The 11,585-nt window shown below is 48.0% G+C and overlaps 1 protein-coding gene across 5 annotated transcripts in view; it reads right to left on the bottom strand.

Moving 5' to 3' along the window:
* Positions 1 to 1,158: 1,158 nt before the first annotated feature.
* The window catches only part of PDLIM1 (PDZ and LIM domain 1), a 35,657-nt gene continuing 25,230 nt past the window's right edge, over positions 1,159 to 11,585 (bottom strand). Inside the window, exons 4-9 of one of the 5 annotated variants that reach the window (XR_014884891.1) lie at positions 10,626 to 10,687; positions 9,210 to 9,512; positions 6,146 to 6,300; positions 3,140 to 3,257; positions 2,536 to 2,623; positions 1,569 to 1,700 (exon numbers count right to left, since the gene is read on the bottom strand). Coding sequence is in view for 4 of the 5 variants with exons in the window: in XM_085230082.1 (XP_085086208.1) it covers positions 1,514 to 1,700; positions 3,140 to 3,257; positions 6,146 to 6,300; positions 9,210 to 9,512; positions 10,872 to 11,062 (954 nt within the window). In the remaining variant the exon portion in view is untranslated. Of the gene's footprint in view, positions 1,701 to 2,535; positions 2,624 to 3,139; positions 3,258 to 6,145; positions 6,301 to 9,209; positions 9,513 to 10,625; positions 10,688 to 10,871; positions 11,063 to 11,585 lie in introns of all 5 variants that reach the window. The other 4 variants (XM_085230079.1, XM_085230082.1, XM_085230081.1 and 1 more) reach the window with 4 other exon arrangements.

Below are 11,585 nucleotides of genomic sequence, written 5' to 3'. Positions count from 1 at the left end.
ACTTTGTGATTGCACAGGACCCCAGTTCTTGGTGTTACTGCAACACAGATGGAGCATTGTGGCCAGCATTTCCTCCCTGCTCTACAAACACAGGTGGTGAGTGGCTAGGAGCCCAGTGAGAAAGTAGGGAGTGTGCAGTGCCTGGGGCAACCAAATCCCCAGTAGCAACTGGGTATGGGAACTTAGACCTGGGAATTGCTGCCAGGTACTGGCTGGGTTAGACAGTGGGTCAGAGGCTCCTCCCTGCACTGACAGAAGTTAACTTCACACTTAAATGGCCTTGAAAACTAACATATATTTCACAGAGAAATGAGAGATTTGAAATTGCCTTTTTATAACCCTAAACCAACCGTCTGTATGATAAACCCTGCCTGACCCACTGATGAGACCTGTTACCCAAAGCCTTCTGTGGGACCTGAGCCAAACTCCTGTGTACTTACCAAACACGTGAGCAGCATGTTCTTAGTGAACAGGAGTGTGGTGCCCTGCTCTTACCTGCCAACAGCATCCACGAGGACAATGATATGATTGACCAGGCAGCAGAGAGATTATCATCCTGGGAAAACATGCTGTTGAGGGAGGGTAGTAGCATCAGTGTGAAGGGGGTAACATACAAGCAGGCCAGGAAAAAAAAAAAAACAACACTTTCACCTTGAAAAATAAAACTACCTTGAGCAGGAGCTGGTAGGTGTATGTATGTGTGCATGTGGCCTGAGCAAGCTTGGCTTTCCATAGGGAAATGCCAGCTGAACTATTCTAATAGCACTCTCTTGTTCATAGAAGGAGCTGAGACGAGGAGCTAAATATAGTTAGGTTTCAACATTATTCCTGTTCTTATTCCAGCCCACCAATAAGCTGTACAGTGAGAGACAGACTTGAGCATTAGCTCAGCCTTACTTCCAGTGAGATTAGGAATGTTTTAAGGGATTGTTTGTTCATTTCTGGAAAGGTAACATCCAGGATGCCTACAGAGAGAAGCAACCCCAGCCATGGGATCCTGTGGGGTCTGGCCTTTGCTCCATCCCAGCTTGCAATCACTGCTTGTTGCATGAGACTGTTGTGTGCTATTTGGTGATTCCCTCTTGCTGCTCTCCAGGGCAGCACCACTACACAATGGGGACCTAGCAGCCCCAATTGAGGAGAAAGTAGACACTTGCCTGGTGGAGTCACCCTATTTATTGAATGTGAATAGAAGGCAAACAACTGGAATACAAGTGAGCTGTGATCTGACTTTGGCCTCTGACATGCCTGTGCAATTAACAGCACGAAGGAGAAGGGAAAAAATAATAATCTGTGTATTAAAAAAAAAGAAAAACAACAGTGAAAGAAAAAAGAATGATGAATGATTAGTGACACCTTGTGTGTACAGACGGAACTTTCACATGGCAAGAAAATTCAAAGCCGTGCCTAGCATTCCTTATCGGAAAGGAGATTCAGCAAGGGGCAGGGGCAACACTTTCCCAGAAGAACAGCAGAAGAGGAACGATCCACGGTGACCCCACTGCAGCACAGGCTACTTGGGGAAGACGGTGACCACCTCGTAGCCCTCTGGGGGCACCACCCGCTCCCGTGCGTGCTTCTCGCAGTAGATTTGATCTTCCACGAAGAAATGTCCTTTCTGCTTGAGGTTGGTGCCGCAGTCACTGCACACGTAGCACTCAGGGTGACGCTGCTTATCCCGAATCTTCACAAACACCCCTCTGGGGAAGGAACCAGCACTCAACACCCGCTGTCTGCCAATACAGCCCCCAGCCCAGCACCTCACCATTCACCCTGCACCTCAGCGTCCACCTGCTGGACCATTTCCCCATAGTGTAGATCTCATCTCTGCCTCAGTGCTGACAGCACAGAAGAGCCATGGGAAGCCTCTGGAAAGCATGTTCTAACAAGGACCTCAATTCTACAGGGACAGGTCCTAGTGCTTGTGCTGGCATGAGGCACTGCAATGGCAGCAATATCCAACAGGGGAAGGCAGCTAACAGCCTTCAAACATCCAGGGAGAAACAATAGGATCAGCTTGACATCAGGTAGGGTGCAAGCTCCAGGCAGGTCACAAACCACCAGATTTTATACCACATCTGGAAGTGACTGCCACCACCACTGGAGGCACAGCCAGCCACTGCCCACTGCTAAGGGCTGCCTCTGCTAACCAGATCCTGACTGGTCTCAGACTCGCTGTCCCACTCAGCATGGACAAACTCTGGTTGGAAACCTTCCCAAACTGATCCAACAAATCTAAGGAGAACTACACAGTAACTTGCAAACTACCAGCAACAGCAGCACAAGTTGCCAGCAGCATTTGTTCCATCAGCCATCTATATTTTTCATTATTCGTTACTTTTTAAAGCTAGTCATAGTCCTGTGCTTTCTCTTCAGCCATACCTGGCTGGCAGAGTAATTGTATGATTTGTCTCTGATTCACATTTACAGCCTATGGATTGCTTCTGCAACAACTCTGATAGTCCTTGGAGATTGAGGCATGCCAGGCCCATGCAACTACAGTGTGCTGGGTCTCACAGCAGTGCAACACCATACCTGGTAGAAAGCTGAATTCTTCAATAACAATGCAGGTGTGCATCCAGCACTCATCCCCTGGAGCTAAGTGGGTTGCAGTAAGTGAAGGCTAAGTAGGAAATGAGAGTAGAGGAATATGTGGCTGAAAAACTACAGAGTATATCAGAGATACAGGTTGGTTGTGCTGTCACAACAGGTCTGTATCTAGCTCTTGCAGTGCTAGAAGTCAGACATCCCCCACAAAACCAACAAAAATTAATTTTGCATAGATCCACTGGGAGATGTGTGGGACTGCACTGGCACAGGAGCAGAAGGCAGCTCTCCAAGCCCACTGTGCCCAGCTGCCAGGGCAAGACATGGAAATCATTGAACACATTGGCCCCCAAATGGAAAGTTCACTTTACCTCTAAGTGCTATTAACAGATTTCTGGTAGGAAGCAAAACAACAGCACTGAGGCTGTCTCAAAGGGACTTGCTTTGACATGGAACAGTAGAGGGAAACCCAGTTCCTGCCTCACTGCAGGGTTTGCAGGGTGAGCACTACCAAAGCTGGTGAGAATACATGCTGGGCTGGACCCTGGGTGCACAGGCACAGGTTGCTTGCTCTGGGGACAGGCTTACTTACACAATGCCAGATCCACACTTATCACACATGGGCAGCTTCTGGGCATTCCCAATCGATGAGGCCACCTTTGTGGTGGGAGCCTTGACGCTCCTAAATCCAGATGGTTTGCTGGGATCTCCTGGGGGTGGAAGGAGAGTGCTTCAGAGCATGTGAGATGCGTGGCTTCGGGCTTCTCCCAAGCAGATGCTCTGCTAGGGAGGGGTGATGTCCTTCAACATCAGCTTTGAGGCAAAAATTCATGCATGGGAAGGAGGAAGGGACTTAGGGTGTGCAGGGAGGAGCGTGAGAAGGGACACAGCTGATCCTGGCTCCAGAAACCCAGGGCCTGAGATGGTGAGCCCTAAGATGAGATACTGCCCTTTTTCATCATAAAAGCCCATCAGATATTGGCTAACACATCTCGCATGCACAGAGATTCAAAGCAAAAGTAAAGTCTCAGCCTCAGAAGCATCAGAGCCTGCTTGCCGTGTTCTGAGCACACACTCAAGGTCAAGTTGATGGCTAGATTTGGGTTCAGAAAGAGGAAGTGGGTATCCCAGCAGTCAATAAGGCCATCCAAGCCATTTCCTCTCAGCTGTATGGTGTAGTTTTGTGTTTCCCTCACAGCTCCTTGGTTAACAAACTCCTTGTTGCAGGGATATGGAGCATGTGGCCCACTCCAGGGGTGACAGTACCTCCCACCTGCAGGACTTTCAAAGGAGACATCTGGATGCCTACAACAGTAGCGGATCCTAGATGCTGGATAGGAGGCAAGCCTTTCAATATCTGCAGTCAAAAGGAAGCCTCTATCAAAATGATACCATTGATACAACTAGCATTATCTATGTGACTTTTGCCTGTACCAGGCAAGAGGGGAAGAAGGGATGCAGATTCCCATGATGTCACAAGAGGACCAGAGGAGGCTGTTGAGCAGACATGTCAGCCTCCCCCAGTGAGGTGGCACAAAACCCTTCTGACTATTGCCAAGCCAAAGTACACCCACTGATCCTTTTGAAGTGGAAGAATAATCCTGGAGAGGTTCACCCCAGTGAACAGCAAGGTCTGAGACATTTCACAACCCATAGCAGCACTGCTGGCAGAGAATCAAGGGAAAACACTGGGGCACTGCCCATTCCACCTCACTGTCACCCAGCCTAAGTGCCACCGCATTGCCTTAACAGCCACACACAGTGCACCCCAGGTTGAGCTTAAAGCTGTTTCTCCTACACCAGCATTTGGCTCAGGGGCTTGCACTAGTTCAGTGCTGAGTGTGAGGTGCCCTAATGGGGTTGGACCCTTCAATCAAACCAGGAGGCACCTAGCTACTATCCCCATCACTGGGGGTGACCCTTTGCTGAGAAGGAAGCAGCAACCACATTTTCAGGTTCTACCCTATGCCCCTGCTTGCTCCTTCTGCTTTGAACAGCACTTTGTTCACGTCAGTAACACTGACAGCACACTTTTAAATCTCTAAAGGAATCGGCTTAACAAAATGCCTGAGGAAACATATCCACTCTCTGGAACACCCTAAGCCTCCACATGCAGGCTCAAGTCTAAACAGAACAGCTGCAATGCTTCCTCACATCAGCAGCCGCACACAGACCCCATCCTTTCAGCTGGTGTGGATCAGCACAGTCCATGCCTCTGGCAACACCCCAAGGACTGACCCTGGCTGGGGAGATGACAGCTCTCTGCTGCTGCTCACAAGCCAATGCCTGAAGACAAACTCAGAGGAGCATCCCACAGAAGGTGCCACTTACTGCCAAGGATGTCGTGTGAGCCAGGGCACCATCTCCTCTGGGGCTGCGTAACCTTGCTCTGCATGGGTGATTACAGCTCACAGCAGAGCAGTGCCCAAGCCTATCCTGGCCTGTGATCAAGCAGGCAAACCTCATGCCAGAGAATCCCAGTAATGCTGCAAATCTTCAAAGACTGATAAACTAGAGAGGCTTTTGCTTATCTTCTTCAGCACTACTAAGCACAGGGGGGGACCTCGGACGCGTGAGAAGTCCTGGCTCCTCCAGTCCCTTCCACGCAGGAGCTGAACCCTGGGGGGTAAGCTGCAAACACTCATTATTAAGATGCTTTCAGACAGAAATTTTAACAGTAGATTAGAGACCAAAAATCCTGTTTTCTGTCTTCCTATTGTTTCCTTACTTCCTTCATTTTACTGTTCCCTTACAGATCACTTAGGTCTAACAGCATTTGGCTGAGATGTTTTCCTTTCTGATATCTCAGCACCACGCTTTTGTTGGATGAAACTGAATACTCCACTGCAAGTCAATAACACAACAGATGAAGTCTCAACTGGTTTAAGAGGGGGGAAAAGAGTCATTCCTGGAATTCTTTTCCTAATTATTTGTTTATTTTACTCTATTTAAAGGGAGAAGGGAGTATGATTTGGCTCCCACCTAAGTTAATCAGAGTTTTTATCTAGAAGCCTATAGCCTTGAACTACACACTGTCCAGATGTCAGATTAAGAGTGCCAAGCAGCACAAGATTTTTGCAGGCTTAAAACTGCAAACTAATTGCTGTAACCCTGCTTCCAAATTTTTATATTCAGTTGCAGAAGGGTGATCCTTTTTTCTCCTGTCGAAGGGTGGCACCCAGAAACACTAAGACTCACTAAAGAGCACTATCTTGTGTTACCTGTTGTCATAAATCTAAGATGGTCCTTAAATTGGTGAATGTTTTCCAATAGGGGCAAAACTTGAGACGGTCTTAAAGGCTTTTGCAACTTCTAGAATTTCTTAAGAACTAAATGCAGCAGGTTTTATTTCTTGAGCATTCAGTCAATGAATGAGTAACAATATGTGTCCACTGACATTGAAACTAGCTGAAGAGAAGAAATTTAAGAGTAACGTCAGTGAAAGTTTTTGTGGAAGCCACCTACACATACTACCTTGAAGAAGTACCAGCTAAGGAAGGAGAAGAAAGTTTGAGACATTACTCTGAGCCACCACACACAGCCCGAGGAATGGCTGAAAGGAAGGGCGCGCCCAGGTCGGGTGCACAGGAGGGCTTACCTTTCTCCTCTGACTCCAAAATCTCCTGCAGCACTAGGAAGGAAGCAGACTGCCTGGGTGGCTCATGCGACTCTTGGTTCTCCTGGAGCATCTTGTAAACCTCAGAGTCTCTGTCTATGGCAATGCTGCCTGAGGGATGGCTGTGCTGATCTAAACTGAGGAAGGAAGAGAAAACACACTTGTTAAATGGCTAAACACTACAGCTAGTCCCTCTAGCAAAACCATCGCAATGCATCACGTGACTGAGAGACAAACGTGCAAACAAAGGCAGAACAGGATGCCATGAGACACAGAGGTGCTGGATGTGCTCGCAGAAGACAGCTGCAGCCCCAGCAGGACTGAAGTGCTGGGCCACCATGCACTCTGCTGTCATCAGGTTCTCACTCAACACTCCTGGCCAGCCCCAGCACATTCCCTCTGCTTCCCAATTGCTGCTTACTCGAGAAACTGTCTTACTGTCCAGGAACCAGGAAAATAAAGAACACATGTGCTGGGATTGAAATCCCACATAGTAGCTTTGCCACCACTGTGCAGTCTCCCCACACACCTAAACCACCTGAGACTGCTATCTTACACTGCCATGACTCTCAAATTCAATAAGCTTTATTCCTTAGAAAAATATGCATCTTTGCAAGCATGTTATGAAGTGGTCGTGAAGGCCACCTTCATGCAGTAACAGCTGTAGCATCCAGATAAAGGATCCTCTGATTGGAAATAGTTCTGTGTTTCAAGTGGGCATTATGTCCACTCCCTATCTGAGGACCCAGAGCCAGTGCCCATTTACAGCATTTCAGCGGAGTTAATGAGCACCTCAAGGAGAGAGAGAGATTTCTGCCTCTTAAAGCTGTGCCCTCACTTCAGCTGCCTTCTGAGGTGCTACTGCCACTGTGACTAGATTAAAATGTCTCTGGAAAAATGAGGCAGTCACTGACAAATCTCTGGCAGCTCAATTATATAATGCAGCCGTATAAATGGAAATGCTCTGCTGGAACTCAACATTCCTGCACTTCATAACTGCCTGAAACACACCTAAACATCCTGAAGTTCAGACTGAATTGCAGAGGGAAATGTTTCTCAGACTTCCCAGGCAAATGTGCAATTGAGACATTTGGGAGCTGTTCTACACAATTAACTCCTCAAGATCAGAGGTAGAATCATCACACACGCTATAAAATGCTATTTCCATAAACAATTTTTAGATAAAGTGTTTCAAACTTCGGTAATTCTCACTGGAGCAGGAAGCACACTAGACTTACAAGCAGCTGAACCCGGGAAGCCTGCATCTCATTTACTGAAGATTTTCACCCTGAATAAACCAAAATCCCTTCAATTACATAGACAGTGTTCTAGATTATCCCAAATGAATCCATGTTCCACATTACATTCACCTTATATAAACTGATGTACTCCCTTCACTGACCACCTCCAAAATCATTGGGCAGGAAGGTAGTCCTTGGAGTGTGCACACTAACAATGTCCCAGAAACATGCATTCAAAAGCAAAGGCTCAATCATCTGAACGAGCAGGAGAGTCAAACAAAGCCATTGCATTTCAACCATGCATTTTGATGGTGTGCAAAACATATAGATCAGCTCTTCCAGAGATGCACCAGATAGATACGCTTGCATATACAAAATTTCAGAAAAAAATATAAAAAAAACCCCAATTGCTCAAATTTATATTCTGGAGAGTGAAACACCTCCAGCTGTCAGAGCAGGGAATTGCAGTACTCAGAAACAAAACAGAACCCAACAAACAGCACATCCATCTTTTGAAGGGCCAAGGACACAGTGCAGGGTAACTCCACACCAGCAGATTTATGCTACCTGCTATCACAAAGGCACTTCATCTGCTGCAACCACCACCAAATGGTGCCCTTGCCCACAACAGCTTTGTAATGCACAGCTCCAACACTCCTCTCTACTGTACCTCCAACCCCAACAACTATGACTGGATTTCAGTGCTTTTAGTGCAGTAAAATCGCAATAGTGATGGAATAACACTGGATCAGTGAGCTTTAAAACTGGCAAGATGATGGTAATAAGATACCATAAAGGCTGTCTTGCACAGTATCTTCAGAAAAGCACAGTGTATTCATTACTAACATGATTCCACTATTACATGCTAACACATTTTGTCAAGCTTATATAAGTCTTAAAGCTGGGCTACAGGGAGATCTAGTACTTTCTTTTGTTGTTTCCTTTGTTAGCAGCATCAGTTGCCCAGCAAAGCTGCCCAGTCATGTACCTGCTCCTGGGGAACATAAGGTCACCTACAGCCCAATTGGTGACTCATAGCAAGTAACTGCTCTGAGCAACAACACAGCTGTGAATCCACTGCATCCTGCCATCACTTGGCAGCTGTCACACAGCAAAGCCTGCCCATGGGAGCCTGTGGACCAGGACACCAACCTGCCTGTTTCTAAGTATGTGGTGCTCAGCCAAGGAGGGGACCATGAGGGCCAAGGAACCATGAGATCTATGGGGCCAGCTCCTAAGCACCTCTGAAGAGCTCTGCATCAGTTGGAGGTATTCTCTACATACCTGCCACCCACCTGAGCTGCTCCAAACCCATAAGCTTTGCCAGCCAAAGAGGGAGACACTCAGGACCTGTTTCACCTGGAAATTAAGCTCCTCACACACAGCCATGGCCCAGCCAGGCAAACTAAACCACAGCTGACCACATACAGACACACATAGCAGCACCCAGCTGCAAACAGCAGTCACTTTGGTTTGAGAGAAAAAAAAGAAAAAAAACAGCTGTTGGGATAAACACCCTCCCACAGAAAATCCATCCATTTCAAGTGGATCCTCCAGGAATATCCCTTAACTCCTGCAGTACCAGACAGATGGGCAGGCTAAAATGATGTTTTGGTGCTTGACACAAACACAATGCAGAGAAAGCTCCTGTGAAGTCATGCACTGCCCTTGGGAAGGTGAAATGTAAGTGTTTACTCATGACCATCCAGCACTGGGAGCCACAGACAGGGACAAGGCACTTGTGGACACTGAGACGCAGATGAGTGGATGCTCTGTGCTGGCTATGGAGGTGGCAGGCAGGTTACCTGGGGAAATCAGGGCTGATGGAGGAGATCTGCCCCTGCAGGGAATCCATGATGTTGCTCTGCGAATAGAGCTGCAAGGGAGAATTGAACTGCACGTGCAGCACCTTCAGTCCTGGCACCTCCACCTCCACCGGGCTCTTAGGGCAGGCCTGGGCCGCGTGCTTGAGCTGCTCTGGCCCCACACGAACCTGGCTGGGCAGGGCACCAGGGCTGTGCCTGCCCCGTGCCTCCACACTGGGTGACTTCAGCGGGTTATAGACAGAGGCAAAGGGAGCCTGCTGCGCGCTCATCGGCGAGAGGCGACTGTAGGCACACACCCATGTGCATGAGCAGCACGGGTGGTGTTTGAGATGCATTTGGATTTTATGTGATGGAATTGAGGGAAAGATGCAGAGGAGGAAGAAAGGAAAGAATTAAGAAGTTAATGAAGAGCTAAACCAATACTCCAAGTGAAATAAACAGAATACTGTCTTGCTTGTGCCAGAGGGACCAGGGACACACCACTGCATACATCACTTTACATTAACAGCTTTCAGCTGATGCTTTAGCTCCAGCCTCCTTGCTCTAGGTGTGTCCACACACAAAGCAAACCACAACCACTCCACTCACAACGCAATGAAGACATGGCAGCAGGGCTGAGCATACAGCCATGGCCCTGCTGTCCACCCTCACTGCTGCCCCTCCCAAGTTGGTCCGGGCACCCTGCTGAGCACACACTGCACCTCCAATTCTAAAATAGCCATGTTCAGTGGCATGGCTTCTCCCTGTACTTCTTGCCTGCTTTGCAAGACCAAACTGCAATACAGTTTATTTGCCTCATTTACAAATTGTATCAAACAGCCCAAACTTCCAGGAAGTGCTCTCACCTGGAGGGGACTCCAGACTACACCAGCTGGAATTTGACTTCCAAATGGTCCAAACACCTTAACACAAAGCCAGATTTCTTTTCTCCCTGCCACCCCTAACTCAGTCACTGAATGTGGGCTGAGAAGCAAACACCCAACACCTTGCCCACCAGCTGCAACATATGCAGTTTTCAGAAAGCTCCTGTTTCATGGCTTTCAATTAAAAAAAACAAAAAACAAAAAAACTTGGACTTTTGGGAACAAAAAGTTCCAATGGTGAAGTTATGGTTGTTACTCAAGTACAACCACAAAGCTTTCAAGGTTGAGATCATTTTAAGTCCCGTTCATAAAATTATTCACACCACTATGAGAAGTTTCATCTAGATTTTAAAGCCTGTGTGAAAAACTGAGTCTGGTAATAAAAATAGAAAGGTCAAAGCCTATCTGTGAGCACCACGCCAGTTAGGAGCCAGGATGGATGTTCTTCCTGCTCTAGTTGCACCCTTCCTGCCCAGCACAGTCACAATGAGATACCCGCTGTACAAAAAGCTCACAGTGAGCTGTCAGGCACCTGTTCAGACCAGCAGGCTTGCACGTCATGCTGAATGCACACGGAAACTGCGTCGGTCTCTGCTAAACAAAGAAACACAAGAGCGTTAATTTCATCTCTGCATCGTGTAAGACGTTCCCCACTCCCAGGAGATCTGTCCCTGGGTGCTGTATCCACTCTTGCCTGTCTGCTCCGTACCCTGTCCTGAAAGAGAACTGTTACATTTCCCCAGCTGGGTCAGAGCTCAGAGGCATGGACGATACTTACAGCTTGCTGGGCTCAGGGGGCCCAGGTGATGTCTTTGACTCCACAGCATTGTTGAAGGTCTGGATGTTTTCTGAGGAGTAGAGGCCCGCCGGGCTGTTGTACTGAGCAGTGATCACCTTGGGGGCAGAAGCCGTGGCAGCAGTGAAGGGGACCGCGCTCCGGTTGTGTGCGCTTCCTATGTGCCTTATTTCCTGCATGCAAAGGAGCAAAGGCACAAGTCAGAGGTGCTCAGGCGTGCAGGGGGATGTGGCAGGCAGCCCAGAACATGCAGCTGCTGCAAGGGTCACGCTGATATGTGGTGGCACCTGGGAGCTCACTGCCCCAAAGAAGGTGAGTGTCCTCAACATGTTGGCAGAGCCCGTCTCCATCCTGGATGGCCAACATGGCCTCTTCAGGCTGGCACTGTGGAGGTCACGCAGGTGATGTGCCAGGAATGCAAGATCTCAGAAACATAGCAACAGTATGAGATCAGCTGCTGCAAGGCTATGGTGAGGCACAGGATCCACCTTTTCATGTAAGACTGCAGATTTTAAGTATTCCCTGCAAATCCTGAAAGTAGGGTTAATTTCAATGGAAAGTGAAGATTGATGGGCAGACAGCAGAGCACTCTTCAACAGCAGCTGAAAGGCTGACTTTCCCAAGACAAGGGCACACCAAAAAGAAGGGATCTGACATAACTGTAAATGTACTAGACTACGTCTGCTCCTTCAGCAA

This window comes from Meleagris gallopavo, chromosome 8 (assembly GCF_905368555.1).
Source record: "Meleagris gallopavo chromosome 8, MGAL_WU_HG_1.1, whole genome shotgun sequence".
NCBI classification, from domain to species: domain Eukaryota; kingdom Metazoa; phylum Chordata; class Aves; order Galliformes; family Phasianidae; genus Meleagris; species Meleagris gallopavo.
The sequence above is the reverse complement of the archived record's forward strand: the minus strand, read 5'-3'. Positions and strand labels throughout refer to the sequence as shown.